Raw genomic sequence first — 14,945 nt, 5'->3', positions numbered from 1 at the left:
AAATAAAGGGAACTCCTGTCACCAAGAGATTCTGCTCTAGGAAAAAAAAGGCAAATTCCTCAGTGAAAAATATAACAGAGATACTGCAGCTTTTGTAACTCCCAGTAGCAGCCAAAATAAGGGTAGTGGAAAAGAACAGAGATTTTCAAAGCAAGCAAAGCCACATTACTACATCCATACCTTTTAATGCCAGTATAATAAACTGTGAAGATACTTCACTTACAAATAAGGATTGTATTTTATTCTTTTGCATTCAACTTAGTTTCAGTGAAAGGTGGTTATAATAGGTCAGTTGTAAAAACACATAGTCTTACAGAAAAAGGAATCACCATTACAGTTACAAAAAATATTAACTAAAAAAGTAGTGACAGAAAATTAAGAAAGCAGAGTGACATGGATATGGAGAAGAGTAGAAAAGAACTTTCCAGCATCTCAGGTTTCATGGTTTAGTCTGCCAGAAAGGACAGGTTTGCAATATGAGTATCAACAGCAGCAACCATCCCCTTGCACTGCCAAGGGAGCAGATGAAGCATTCTAACAATCATTGCTTTTTTCCACACATTCCAAATTTATTTGGTTTTATGGTGCTTTGTCCCACCAGGAAAAAGTTACTATGAGGGATAAAGATGCCAAATGTACATAAAAGGTGAGTCAAAAGAATCCTTTGAATGAAAATATTATATAGGTCTATTAAAACTAATTTAAATAAGGCCTTCCAATCTGCTTTCTGCCTCAATTTTCCAGGTGTTCTCATGCCACAGGTCACATCCAGCTCTGTCCAAGAGGACTGAGTTCCTCCTACTTTAATTCAATGCTTCAGATACCCACTTCAGTTCAGAGTTCTGCACAAAGCATTGACAAGTACTTCTCCTTTTTCCCCAAAGGAAGATGTTACAGAGTTAACCAGATCTTTGATCTGAAAGAAAGCTGCTCACCTGCTTGTAGATAAATATCCATCTGCTCTCAATCAACTGGCCCAGACAGGTCTGGCTTGCCAGTCGGTGTCAAAGCACAGCTAGGAGAGGGAATCAAAAGAAGAACAAACCCAAAAACCAAACACCTCCCCAAGCCTCCTTGAACCCCCCGAAAAACTCCAACCCCACCAAAAACGCCGACGCACGATGGTCACGAAGCACAGGCCAAGGGAGGTCCCTGCTGGCAGGATGATGAAATGCACATGCACCATTTCCAAACATGTCATCCACCTGCTCCCACAAATAGTTCCTTCTCCATTTGAACCCCAAAACTTGGCACAGTTACCTTGCATTCACCTTGGCATCAGCCTTTTGCTCCCAAGGGCAGTGCTGCCCCACTCATGCATCACCCACCGCACAAGTGCTGCTGCTTGGTGGGGCAGAGGGGGAATCCAGTCTCCGTGTCACCATGTTTATCAAGGATAAAAATTCCCAGCATACTTGAATTATCGTTCTGCTGGAGTAAGGCTGACCATTCCTACAGTTTCTTCTATTGCAGACGAGCAGGAAGATGGGACCCACCTGGTTTCCCACATGATATCAGTCATTTTTTCTACTGCTCGAGGGACATCAGATATCAATAATTATATTGCAGAAATTAGTGATACCACATTTAAGAATTCATCAGCAAACACTGGATCTTAGTGCATTGAAAAGGAACAAAATAAAACAACAGATCTTGTCTCAGCTTTTTTGTATATTACATTTACACAGCTGCTGCAAAATTTCAACGGCAATGAATTTCACAAGATGGAAACCAGAAATAATTCTTCACTATACTGGACCATCATAAAGACACTTATGACACATCTGGGGATAAACTAAGCTCAAAAAAATGTTAATTACTGGATGAGACACATATTAACCTCCAGATATAAAAGTGACTATGCAAAGAAAGCAACAGAGAGTTAAAATAAATATCCAGTGAAGGCCAACACAGACATTATGAAGAGGTTCAATTTTCCCCTTACAATTGACACACTTGAGAGTAATAGACATTTCCAGTGGCTCAGAAAACAAATATAATTGACACTAGAATGAAGGAAAGCGTACAGGGGAGGTTTTAAAAAAAGAAACTTTATTACAAATCTGTAGGTTTAAGAAAATATCCAAAAACTGTCAAAGTAGTATGAAAAATGCTGTCATCCATTTCACAGCCACCAGTTCGCTCCAACAAACACAGCATACAAAAACTGATAGAAACCATGGCAATTCTTTTTGGTGACACAAGTCAGATATTTGTAATTTCAAATCCTCTGCTGACAGCTGAGATGCTGCTGGCAGACCAGGGGAATGATTAAATTGCACTGGTTTTGAAAACTGGAAGTTGGGATGAACAGGTTATATACATATACACATACTGTATTGTACCATGTGTCCAGGTAACTCAGGGCAAACAAAACATGGCCCAGCACAATACCTAAAGTCTGTAAAAACCTGGAGAGACAGGGAATGTGTGTATATGGCATTAAGGTATTCTCTGTGCTCTGGTTCCCATTTTCTTTAACATCTCAAACCTAATAAAGACCAATTGTTTTCCACTCTCATTTACGGAAACACTGAAGCTGATGTGCTGCTGTACTGTCTTTTCAGACTCAAAACATTTTAGCTGCACTGGAGGCAGGCACAGGCTCTAAAAATGCAATGCAGTTAAAACATCATGTAATTAAAAGTGGGATTTCTAGAAGATTGTAGACTGAATTTCCTGCAAGTAACCTAACACCTTAAGCTCCCCTAAAAAACATGGCATTTCTTGTGTCATTCAGAGATAATTTATACAATAAATGAATGAGGAAAGAACCAATATATGTTACATTTCTAAACTGAAGCACAGACTGCAGTAAAAAAGCAGAAAGTCTGCAAGTATGCCAGAGATTAAATCCAAAACTGCCCTAAAACTCTTAACTCTTAACTGACTGCAATGGCTGGAAGCTGCAGCACAGACCATTGGTAACAATATTCTCAAATCCTTTGAACTGCACAGGACTGAGACACAACAGCTCAGAGCTGCAGTGTAGAAGAGGCTTCAGTGGAAGCAGTGTGAAGATTTTAAAGAAGCAGGATGAAACACTTCTGTTACAATACCTGCTCAAGGTACTGATATGATCTAAAAAAAAAAAACAAAAAACTCTGTATAACTTAACTCTGTTTTTATCAGGTCCTCAAAGGAGATTTTTTACTGAACAACCCTCCTTTTGCCAACAGCAACTTGAAAGAAACTAGGACCATGGTAAAAAACGACTAGGTGCATTTCATTCATTTTGCTGTTTCAACTTAAAGTTGAAAAGCACAGAATTGACAGTTACTCAAAGAAAACTACTCTGCAGGAGAGCAATTAGAAATCAACAGTCTCTCATTACCAGAGCAAACAGGATGGAAGATGCAGGACTGAATTTACAGCAATTTCCTTCCCCATGCAGGCCAGATTAACCCTAGGTTGATCAGAGCTACCTGCAACATTTCTTAAAAGCCACTTGCTGATAAAGAGGTTGCCTCATTCTCCTGCATTTACTGAAAACTTGATTTATGAAATGCTGTAATGAAACAGTCAAAAATCTTCATTCCAAAGAAGGAAAATATTCCATGTACATTCTTAGGTGTGAACCTTCAGGCTTGGGAAACGTTTTTCTAGATTGTCAGCAAGTGTCTGGTCAGCCTCACGCAGGACTTCAAGGAAACTCTCCACCTAGAAATAAAAAACACGCACAGAAAGAAAAAAAACCAATTTGCATGGAACACAGAATTCTTATATTGGTACAGCAGGTCTTTCCATTTCTGTACCTTCCCAGCAAGAGAGCAGCCAGCAGCAGCCACTGCAATGAATAATGGAAAATGCTCCACAGTAGCTACCTTCCTCCTACACCACACATTTTCAGTCAGTCTAAATCTTGAAACATTACCACCCTCCTCAAGCTCTTGCTTTCTTGTTTAAAAGTACACAAAGAAAAGCTCCCTATAAAAATATTTGGAATAATTCTTCTACAAAAATGTACAGGACACATTTTCAGCTAGCATAAATTTTCAGACGTCCGTTCACGTCAGCGCAGTTTGACCCTTGCATCAGCTGATGGTCTTGGCAAAGCTTTGGCTAAAGGAAGGCAAAAGAGACAGAGGGGCAGGACTGTCTGGAACTGGAATGGTGTGGCACCTGTGCCTGAGCAATTCTGCCCTGCTTGTACATGGGATTTGGAAAGGTCTTGCCACCCAAGCAGTATTTTATCAGCTCTGCCACAGACCTTGTCATATACTCACCGATGCAAAATACAGAGGTAAGAGGTTCTGAAATGCACAGGAACACGTCTGTTCATTCAAATGTCCCTGGTGCAGTCCTTCTAATGTATTTTCCTGCAAAATAAAGTGAGAACAAGCATGTCATCAGCAGTTGTTGGAAGAACAAACTCAGAACTGTGCACAGTACGTGCTTCATTCTTAAAAATGGGTAAAACAACCAGAACTTACAGCTCTCAAAGAAAGCCAGACATAGCTGACACAAAAAGGTGTGAAAGCTCACACATCACAAGTCTCTTAACCTGAACGCTTCCATAATAAAAAGTGTCCAGCTCAGAAGGAGAGTTTGATAGTATTTCCTTCTCTTAAAATAAATTGACTTTCATTCAAAACAAATGGCAACATACACCTAGAAAATTTATCATACAGAATCCTGGCCCTGAAAACCTGTGTCCCTGCCATCTCACACACTTGTTGTTACTTACCTTCTGACTGATTCTCTAAGAAATTCCCAGTATGCAATTGCACTTGCACAGAAAAATGCCCACATTAACATCTTTTTTCTTACCTAACCTGCAGATATCCCTCTGAAAATTTTGTTTATTCTTACCTTGGTTAGTTCTTGAAGCATATTGGAAAGTAATTCACAGCAAATATCCTTCAAAATTTTTAAATGGAAATCTTCCTCATTTATTTCAGTCCTTCCAGTCTCTTCTTGCTTGGACTCCTTGGAGTTATCAACAGCTCTCTTCCCACAGCCCTCCATGTATTGTAAGATACGAATCAAGCTCCCAATCAGAGGCATATCTTAATATAAAGTAACAAGAAAATTGAACTTCAACACTGAAAATTCTTCCCCATCCTTTCAAGGCATTAGAATTTTCAAACACACCACCAGATTTTACACAAAAGCTATAGGAATGTATATTCTGACAGTGCTGTGTTTTTTTACTCAAAGATCATTCTAAAGAAGCAAGGGGAAATGCAGTAGAAAACCCCAACCATTTTTCCTGCAAGTTAATCTGTATCTATAAAAACTATATGCCAGTGGTAAGGAGTACAAGAAGAAAAAGGTCTTTAGTAGTAACCCAGTGAGGGTAGTATGTTCAATTTACATCCAGATCATCCTATCTGACAAGCCAAACACACAATGTCTTTCTGCTGCAAATGACCCTGACTCACATTCCCAAGATAGGCTTTTAATTCTAAAGACTTATCCATGAATTGAAAAGTAACAAGGGATAGATGGATTTAAGTAAGTGCAGAATATCCCCCTACTAAAAACAAAAAACAAACAACAAACAAACAAACAAAAAACCATTACTTTTAAGTCCTCATATTTTAGCAAAGATAAATTCTGTAATTTTCATTAAGTTACCAAACAGAGAAAACTGAGCAGAATTTGTAGATTCTGGCACTGTAACTCTTCAGAGACATCCAGTAACTGAACTTTGGGCTAGGTGTGATTTTGAGTCACCAGTAAAGAGTCTAACTGTATTCAAGTATGTCAATGAATTGAACCACCTTTCACCCCACATAAAGTCAATTGTGAACATAACTTTAAATGAAGGAAAAAAGAAAAAAGAACAGAAAAAAGCACAACTTGCTTTTCCTCATCCTGGTGTATTCTTGCTCTGTCTGTGAAGCAAACATTGCAGACAGCACGGACAAAATAGAGGCCAATACAGTCTTCTGCTCCTGCACAATGATTGGTGGATCATCTGGCTGGCAAAGTTCCTGGCAAACGAGGTCATAAAGCAAACTCCAAGTCTCTTTTCCTCCATCAGGAGCCTGCACTTGAGAAAGAAAGAAAGAGAACCCACCAACCCAACAAATTTAATCTAGGTAGGTGAATTACAATTCTCCCCATTAAATATCCGACGATCCAGAAGTTCTGGACACTCTGGGTCCCATCACACAGAGCAATTCAAGTGTCTTACCAATAGCCTGGATCCCCTCATCCACTGTAGTCAGGAGCTGCAGGATATGCATATAAACATCAAGTCCTTCTGGGTTATCTGATCTACACAGAACAAGCAAAAAGCAAAGACATGTTAAAGACATGTTACTGACTTTATATCCTGTGTGTTTTGGACACGGAGAAGCCTGTCAGCAGTCACTGCCATTCTCTTTGCTAACAAACTACTTGACTCATTTCAAATTGTAAGTACAGGAAAATGTATTCTAGTGATCCATCAAACTGTGCTGCTCCCACTAAAATCAAGATGTTCAGACACAAGGTTTTAATGAACCTCCCCAGCCATGAAACTGAAAAGAAATCTCACATACCGGACTTGTTTGGCTGCTTCAAGTATACAAGGCACAATCTTAAAATCTGGAAGTTCTTCAGGGGAATCATCTACAGATGGTCCCACAGACTGGCAAGTGCCATTTTTAATCCAGTTTAACATCAGCTCTTCATCGAGATCGAAGAGTTTGTCCACCACTTCACCCACTTTTACCAACAAGTCAACTGCACAAGAGAGAATGTAAAAATTTCATGAAGGGCAAAAATCAGCTCACAAAACATTAATATACATGTGAATTCAGAGTAAATTCAGTACTGAAATATATTAATTTTCTTCATGACCTACTATGGGTTGCTATGTTTAATTCCTTTATGTGGCACAAACCAAGTGAAGATAAATAGGAATTGTTGGAAAGCCCACTGATGTCTCCAACCTTGTCTTGCCATATGCAAAGCAAGAACTTTATTCTGCAAAGAGACTTCACATTCCTGAAAAGTCCTAACTTCTGCTTCTGAAGAAAAACTTTCCAAGATTTGTCCCTAGATATGCAGTTTGATGCCAGTCTTCCACCTGCCAATCTGCATTTTACTTAGGTAGATCTGTGATTTCAGTTGGATAAGCAGGATTTCGGAGCACTGTTATTAATAATAATAATAACAAAAAACCTGAAAAAGCTAAATTATTAGGACTCCTTGACAAATCATAACTGCTGTTACAAATTAGTTGGATATGAAACATAAATGCTATTCAAAGTATTTCCATTTTTAGGAGTTTGGTGTGGTTTTTAATAAATTAGTTCTAAGAGAGATTTGCACACTACTGACTGTATACCCAAAGCTTGTACAGTATTCAGCTGCCACTCAGAGCAACTGAATCACTCCTCCAGTCACCATTCCACAAGTATGGCAGTTTTAAAAACAGTAAATACATATAACTGATTTGAAAAAAAACTAATTAAATGAGGTCTTGTTTTAAGGTTAAAAAATTACACATGTATATCCCTGAACAAAGACCATGTCCTTTCCTTTCTTGTTGAAAATAACAATTTCTTCTGTTACACTTATTTTGATTCCCCACAGAGCTTTCTTCTTCCTTTGTGCCTGCTTTTTTGATTGGTTTTATATATATTTATAAACCTGCAAGGGCAGGATGAGTTTGTTTTGGTGTCCTTTAAATTTATAAGGTTCCCTTTATTTTCAAGAAATTCCCCCAACTGAAAATACTTGTCTTTGAAACTGCAAACTTCAGTTCTTATTTTTTCTTCTGCAAAAACCCACTAATTCCCAACTTGTTTTGGCAACTTACCATTTGTAGAGCTGGACATGATAAAGCAAACACAGTCATACACGGAAGGGTTTTCTCGGATTCTCTCAACCCAGACATTGGCCACCTCAGGCTGGGACAGGCAAGTTAACAACAGCCTAGACAAGAATTCCTCATTTAATAAATTAGAAGCCAATTCAGTTCATTTCAGCTGTACAAGTGTAAATCCAAAATAATGAGAATGATGTGATAGAAACAGGAATCTACCTCACAGGAACTGATTCCAGGACAATGCAGAAACAATAAAAGATGAGGGGATGAGAGGATAATAAAACAGTGAGCCCATCTGTCAGTTTTCTTTCCAGGCCTCAGAACACAGTAGAAACCACACTAACAATGCATTAATTTCTGAGATGTCCTACCTGCTTGTTTCCAGAAGAGTTGGGGAGTCTGAATCACACAAACGCTGCAGTAGCACTTGGCTTTAATGAGAAAATGCAAGGAAAAAAAGTTAACAAAATCTATCCTTGTTTAAAAAAACAGGTATAAAAAGATAATTTCAGCTGCAGCCATGTTCTGAGATTAAAACCAGCTTTTTCTAACTACTCATGCATTTTAAGTGTTTCAAGATTGCCAAACTTAAAAATCAAACATTCAAGAATTTCACTGGTGATTAAAAAAGAAATAAATCAGTGGTCTGTATTCTTTTTTCCTTCACTGAACACTTCCCACACAAAAAAAGGTCAGCCAAAACGGTGTGAATGAAGATGAGGCATGGCAGGCAAACTTAGATCCTTTTACAACATGGACTTCATGACTGTGAGTCCAGAAAAGCAGTACTCGTGCATGTATGAAGCACATATACACTTACCCAAGATTCTCATCTTTACTAATGGACATGCATATGTCCTGGAAACAGGCCATATTTCCTAATATTCCCACGCAGATTTCCTGAAAAGTCAAAACACAGTATAATGAGGCAACTGCAATGTAGTCCAGGATTTCACTTCCAGAGCAGTAAGACAAAAGTAAGAGAGGTTCAAAGAGGGTGGGAGCACCCCTTGGATAACATGTTTCAGAAAGGGAAAAAGCTGTTGCATGACAGCAACTGCAGCTGAAGGGAGAAGTGAGAATATGGGAGAGAAACAGCCCTGCAGGCACCAAGGTCAGTGCAGAAGGAGGGGGAGGAGGTGCTCCAGGTGCCAGAGCTGAGGTTCCCCTGCAGCCCATGGTGCAGATCATGGTGAGGCAGCTGTGCCCCTGCAGCCCATGGAGGTCTGTGGGGAATGCAGAGATCCACCTGCAGCCTGTGGAGGACCCCACACTGGAGCAGGTGGATGCCTGAAGGAAGGCTGTGAGCCCATAGGAAGCCTGTGCTGGAGCAGGATCCTGACAGGACCTGTGGCCCCATGGAGAGAGGAGCCCATGCTGGAGCAGGTTTGCTGGCAGGACTTGTGACCCTGGGGGGGACCCACACTGGAGCACTCTGGGAAGAACTGTAACTGTGGGAATGACTGACGCTGGAGAAGTTCATGGAGAACTGTCTCCTATGGGAGGGACTCTATGCTGGAGCAGGGGAAGAAAATGAGGAGTCTTCCCCCTAAAGAGGAAGGAGCAGCAGACATGACGTGTGATGAACTGACCCTAACTCCCATTCCCTATTTCCCTGTGCTACTCAGGGGAAGAGGGAAAGAATCAGGAACGAAGTCGAGCCTTGGGAGAAGGGAGGGGTGGGGGAAAGGTGTTTTTGAAATTTGATTTTATTTCTCATTATCCTGCTCTGATTTGATTGGTAATAAATTAAAGTATTTCCTCAAATTGAGTCTGTTTTGCCTGTGAGAGTAACTGGTGAGTGATCTCTCCCATTCTTATCACAACCCATGAGCCTTTTGTTATATTTTCTCTTCCCTGTCCAGTTAAGGAGGGGGAGTGACAAAGCAGCTTTAGTGGGCACCTGATGTCCAGCCAGGGTCATCCTGCCACACTTTTGCAGGTCTGACTAAACAAGTCCATGACCATTTCTGTTCAGTAATCATAAAACAAGTAATCATAAAACAAGTAATGAGAAAAACCAGGCTACTGGTTTTTATAACAAGTCTTGTAACTAGGATTGATTAACTCAGTCCCTCATCAGTTTACATGGGTGAGGATATGTGAGCAGACTTGTTTCAGCTTCAACATCACTGAAATACTTATTGATTACATTACTGATACCACATTAAAAACACTGCAAAAAAGCATTCTAAAATTTGATTTTGCATTTTCTCATGCTTCCCCTAATACATTCAAACATGCAGTGGAAGGAGAAGGAAGATGAGAGTAAATGCATGTACAGAACTATCTACTATTGTTATTAACACACGACAGCTTTTTGACAGCCCATACTTACAGTAAGGCGAGGGCATTTTGATTTGGCAAAAACTCCCATGAATATATCGGGGGCGTTGAACTCCTGAAGGAATAAAGCAACATCCTGTGGAGAAAGTGAATGGAGAAGTAAATGGACTTCTACAATTTTCAAGAGCAAAATCAAACCCTTTCTCACGGCACAAGGACTGGATCAAAGAGATGACAAACTCGCTACAAAAATTTTGTTATTTGCTAACAGTGAATACCAATAATCCTTGCTTTTCAATGAGACAAGATCAGGAACTCAAGCCCTTCTGGTGATTCAGGATGCCAATGAGACAAAAAGTCACACTGGCAAGGAAAGGTTCTTTTGTTCCTTATCCCAACAGAGGGTCAGAGACACTAAGTAAGAATCCAGTAAACACCATGTTTTAAGACAAGATATCACCCCAACTTATAAAAAGACATAAATGAAGGCATTGCCATTAGCACCTGATCAGACTATACAAAAGAAATTTCCTCCTCATTTTACCACATTAAAACACAAGATGAGTTCTCTATTTGGGAGTAAAGGATACATATTCCATGTTTATTTAAAAAATCTCAACAAGCCAGCAAATAAAATAATTTTATATACTTATACATATATATATTAAAAACTTGAGAATTTCTTCCAGCATTTGAGAATGTTGAGAAAAATACCAAAAAGCTGTGCTACGTTGCCACTGCAAGTCTGTAGTCAAACTTTGAAAGGCTGTTTATCTATCAGAGAAAACTATGCTTTACCAGTAGGGCGCACTACAATTGCTAGAGGGAAATAAGCCTATTTCGAGAGCTGACCGAGCTCGCATGACTCTGTGCCTTCTGCCACGTCCAGGAGGATTCTGCGGGGCAGAACATCGCTCCTACCTCGTCCATCGACATGTCCCACACCTTGCAGATGTCATTCTCCATCTCCTCGTCCAGCTCCGTCCGGGCTCCCTCGGGGCTGGCGGCAGGATCCGACTCCGCGGGGGCGATGACCTGGGACACGTCGGGGTGTGGGGGTGAGGGGAACACGACCCGAGTTAACCCCCCGCACCGCTCGGAAGCCGCTGTGTCCCCGGGTGTCCCCGGGTGTCCCCCGGGTGTGTCTCCGGGTGTGACCCCGGGTGTCCCCCCGGCCCCCGGAACGATCGCGCCGCACCCGCCCGGCGCTGACCGACACCGGCCCGCCGGCCCCCTCCCTCCCGGCGCCGCCGCACCTCGATGAGGCGGGTGAGGACGCTGAAGAGCCAGTGCTTGCTGTACACCGTGTTCCCCACCGCGTCCCCCTCCTCCTCCTCCGCATCGCTGCACGGCGGCGACGGGTTGCGGTCCATGGCGGCCCCACAGCCGCGCGGGCACAGCGAGGCGGCGGCGCGGCCGGAGCGGCACCCGCGGCCCCACAGCGCCCCCTGGGCACCGGCGGCCGCTGCCGCCCCAGCGGCCGTGCCAAGGCCGTGCCAAGGCCGTGCCAAGGCCGTGCCAAGGCCGTGCCAAGGCCGTGCCAAGGCCGTGCCGGGATGGCGCCGGGATCGCACCGGCACCGTTCCGGGATCCGCCTGCCCCTACCCCTTGGCAGCCCCCGTGATGCCCCGACACCGCCCCGCTGCCCCCGCCCCAGCGCCGTCCCCCAGTCCCGCGGCCCAGGAGGACGGATGCTCGCAGACGAGGGTACAGTTTTCAGAAGGATTTCTTTATTCGGCTGTACAAAGGCTAAAAAAGACTTTTTAGTCACCAGCGCGCTTGTAGCAAATGTGGGTAGAGCCCTTCCCAAATCTTCGTTCGCGAAGCCTAGCCATGATGATGATGATGATGTACAAAGGCAAAGGGAGGTGTTAGAGCAGCAGGGGGACAGCCCTAGTACTTGCTGGGCAGCCCCTTGGGGCGGTAGCGGTTCGGGTTCCCGCCGCTCCGCCCCCACCTGTTCGCCTCCTGGTCCGCCCGGGTGTCCTCGGCGCCTCTGCCGCTCACGCTGCTCTGCCATCCCTCCCGGGCATTACTGCGGGGAAGGAGGAAAGTCACCCGAACCGACCGCATGAGCTCAGCCTCGTGTGGATCTCCTCACTCACATAAAGCAAGCACGCTTTCCCTCAGTGCTTCTCAAGGTGAGATGCAAGCACATACTGATCCTTGTCTGAGAGCCCGCATGGAACCCATAACTGTTACGTCGGGAAACGAACCAGCAAGGAAAGAGAGTTTTTTATGACCAGAAATGCAGAGGAAGGAGTCTGCCTTCTCGGGAGGACAAGAAGAAAGGCCTCACACTCATGTGGGAGGAGAGCCACCATTCCTATAGAGACGGGCTGTCCAGACAAGAACTGCATCCCCTCCCCTCTGCTGTCCTTCTGGGTGAAAAGCTGAGTACGAGTCAAAAAGGACTTCAACTGGAATGACTGGATCTCTAGTAACTTGCTGTTAACAAGCCAAGCACACTCTCTTACCTGATCACTCTCGCTGCCCAGGCACCACCAGGTCCTCTCCGGGCAGCGTCGTAATTCCCACGAGCATGGAAGTATTTGTCGGCACCTCTATAATTTGCCTCACGCATGTCCCGGTATGCTCTGTACATATCCCATGTTCCTGAAGAAAGTGGAGAAACAGAAATGATGTTGACTTGAAAAAGTCACACCATAAATAGTTCAGTACCATTTCAGCCAGGAGCTGAAAGGCCAAAGGAGCTGAATGGCCAAAGGAACAGTAACACAGAGAGGCACATCTCTACATCAGTCTTTGCACAGGGCTTTGCCCACAGAAAGCACCTGTGGGGGCTGATCAAGGCCCTCTGCCAGCAGCAGAAACCAGCTGTGGATCTCCCAGCTCCAGGGGCTGCATCCATTGGTAACCCTTGGGGAGCGGGTTCCTAAGAGGAGGGTCTATGGTAAGAGCAGCTTACCTCCCGCTGCATCCCGGACAAAGTGTCCAGCTCTGCGCAGTCCAAATCTGTCAGCACTTACACACAGAACAACGGAGAGCAACATGAGGCAGACACAGAGCCTCATGGTTACTTGCCCAAGTCTGAGACAGAGCTGTGAGACAGAGAGATGAACAGTTCTGGAGCACCTTTGAGAGACTGCTGGCATAGCATCCACGACACCCACAGCTGTGTCAGGGCAGCTGCCCAGGGCCCCCTTCTACCCCTATGAGGAGTGGTATCCTCTGTGAGACCACAAGCTCAGCTAAGGACTCCACAACAGAGACAGATGCACATGAGGAACTTGCATTCTAGCATTCTCTGCTGCTCTTGTCAGAGAAGCCCCACATGCTAAAGCATTAGTCCTGTTCCCAAGTACCAGCTCCAAACATTGCATATAGCTCACAAATTCAGAATGTCACTCACCACTGCAGAAAGGCAAAGCCAAAGGAAGTGGAGATGGTCTCGTGTGCTCTCAGACTCAAAGAGGGTATTTATAAGCAATTCAAATCCTTCAAAAGAGGAAACTATAAAGGATACACCCATGGCTAGGAATTCCCCACTACTCCCCCACTTTAAAAACAGAAATCGTTATTGGAAACCTGCCCTTGTCCTTACTGAAAGTTCATAGCTCCTATTACACAATTTTTTAGACAGTATGTGGTGCTTCTTCAGCTGTCCATGGGACTATTTGCTCCTCATAACAAGCAGACTGAGAAACTGCCTTGAAGACTGAAGTGTTCTGTGTGCTTGAAATGTTACACTTGACTTAAAGATGACACTTCTTTTGGCCCTTGTGCTGGACAGAGCTTGCAAGGGAAGGTGCCTGGTTGTCTGCATGAAGCACAAGGGCAGGTCTGTGTCTGTGCACAAGCAACAGTCAGCTGCGTTTCCAGAAGGGCTGCAGGAACTGCTAAGTGAAATTCTCATGCATGCTGGGATGACCACATGAATCCCAGAGTTGATGGAATGGAAAATGAGAAGTGTTGCTCTTAACTCCATTGCTAAGCAAACCACATACACCTGTGTCCCTGCTGATAATGCTCTAAGATAGCACAGACACACACACCATAAAGAGGCTCTGAATGGTTCATCCTGCCTTGGCTTGCTTTTGCAGATCCTTCCCAAGGGACTTCCAGCCATCCTGCTGCAACGACAGCTCACTGGGGCTTAGGTGGGCTTAAACTAAGCAGAGTTTTTGATGCAGCAGTAAACATTTTACCTAAGGGGAAGTTCAGATCCATACAGCAACAACTCTGCTAGATTTTAAAATTCATATATTAACTGTCAGGCCCTAGTGACATGGTTCAGAGTTTGAGTACCCACTGTGCTCTCCCTGCTCAGGAGCCTGCTTGCTTCTCTTGGTTAACTAGCAGAAAGCTCCAGGTTTGAGTGCAGTTGCACTGTAGAGAGAGGGTGCAGAAAGTCTCCCCTTTGTGTGGTCTCACACATGATTTAACAGGTCTAAGAGAGCATTTTACCTTCTCCTCAGAAGAGTTACAGGTTCACAACTTTGTCACTTTAAACAATTTGCTGCTGGACCTGCAGAGCAGAAGCATGAGGTGAAAGAGGTGCAATAGAGCTAATAAAGTACCATCAGGCAACTTTCCTTGGGCATCGTTGGACTTCAGCCAAGAGTTTAGCTTAAGAGGATACATTTTGCACAGACCGGCCTGGAGCGGTAGAACTCTATAGTACTCTGTATCTCTGAATGGAACAATGGGCAATGAGAATCTAAAGTTCAACCCAATGGACAAGTGAACCTTGCAAAAAGCAGGGAGCAGACACATAATTTTTGTCCCCTGCCATCCATGAGCCCAGTGCTTCCCTCTGTAACAACAGCTCAGTTACTGCAGGAACTATGTTTTGCTGCAACCTCTGTTCACATCCTAGTCTCAACTTATGTTGCAACCTATGTTCTTACAGTACAGAGTTGCTCAAATTTCT

The 14,945-nt window shown here is 43.5% G+C and overlaps 2 protein-coding genes across 2 annotated transcripts; both read right to left on the bottom strand.

Moving 5' to 3' along the window:
• Window positions 1-2,035: 2,035 nt before the first annotated feature.
• SAAL1 (serum amyloid A like 1) lies at window positions 2,036-11,486 on the bottom strand. Its single transcript, XM_051804389.1, has 12 exons — window positions 11,308-11,486; window positions 10,973-11,086; window positions 10,104-10,187; window positions 8,586-8,665; window positions 8,137-8,196; window positions 7,757-7,872; window positions 6,492-6,675; window positions 6,143-6,225; window positions 5,810-5,998; window positions 4,813-5,009; window positions 4,227-4,319; window positions 2,036-3,660 (listed from the first exon to the last, which is right to left on the bottom strand). Exons 1-12 carry the CDS (start codon window positions 11,422-11,424, stop codon window positions 3,568-3,570), a joined length of 1,410 nt encoding a protein of 469 aa, XP_051660349.1. The 5' UTR covers window positions 11,425-11,486; the 3' UTR covers window positions 2,036-3,567.
• A 273-nt stretch (window positions 11,487-11,759) lies between these two features.
• Window positions 11,760-13,559, bottom strand: LOC127478525 (serum amyloid A protein-like). Its single transcript, XM_051804390.1, has 4 exons — window positions 13,425-13,559; window positions 12,981-13,113; window positions 12,529-12,667; window positions 11,760-12,086 (listed from the first exon to the last, which is right to left on the bottom strand). Exons 1-4 carry the CDS (start codon window positions 13,542-13,544, stop codon window positions 11,945-11,947), a joined length of 534 nt encoding a protein of 177 aa, XP_051660350.1. The 5' UTR covers window positions 13,545-13,559; the 3' UTR covers window positions 11,760-11,944.
• Between the last annotated feature and the right edge of the window lie 1,386 nt (window positions 13,560-14,945).

This window comes from Manacus candei, unplaced genomic scaffold, assembly GCF_025592945.1.
Source record: "Manacus candei isolate 608988 ecotype Guabito, Panama unplaced genomic scaffold, ASM2559294v1 h1tg000060l, whole genome shotgun sequence".
Lineage (NCBI taxonomy): Eukaryota > Metazoa > Chordata > Aves > Passeriformes > Pipridae > Manacus > Manacus candei.
Note: the sequence above shows the minus strand (reverse complement) of the source record. Positions and strands in the feature narration are given on the sequence as shown.

Coding starts and splice junctions, on each gene's coding strand:
- LOC127478525 (XM_051804390.1), bottom strand. CDS start 13,544: ATGGGTGTATCCTTTATAGTTTCCTCTTTTGAAGGATTTGAATTGCTT. Junction 13,114..13,424: donor GGCTTTGCCTTTCTGCAGTG/GTGAGTGACATT, acceptor TCTGTCTCACAG/CTCTGTCTCAGACTTGGGCA. Junction 12,668..12,980: donor TGTCCGGGATGCAGCGGGAG/GTAAGCTGCTCT, acceptor CACTTTCTTCAG/GAACATGGGATATGTACAGA.
- SAAL1 (XM_051804389.1), bottom strand. CDS start 11,424: ATGGACCGCAACCCGTCGCCGCCGTGCAGCGATGCGGAGGAGGAGGAG. Junction 10,188..10,972: donor GGGACATGTCGATGGACGAG/GTAGGAGCGATG, acceptor CTTTCTCCACAG/GATGTTGCTTTATTCCTTCA. Junction 8,666..10,103: donor CAAAATGCCCTCGCCTTACT/GTAAGTATGGGC, acceptor TTGACTTTTCAG/GAAATCTGCGTGGGAATATT.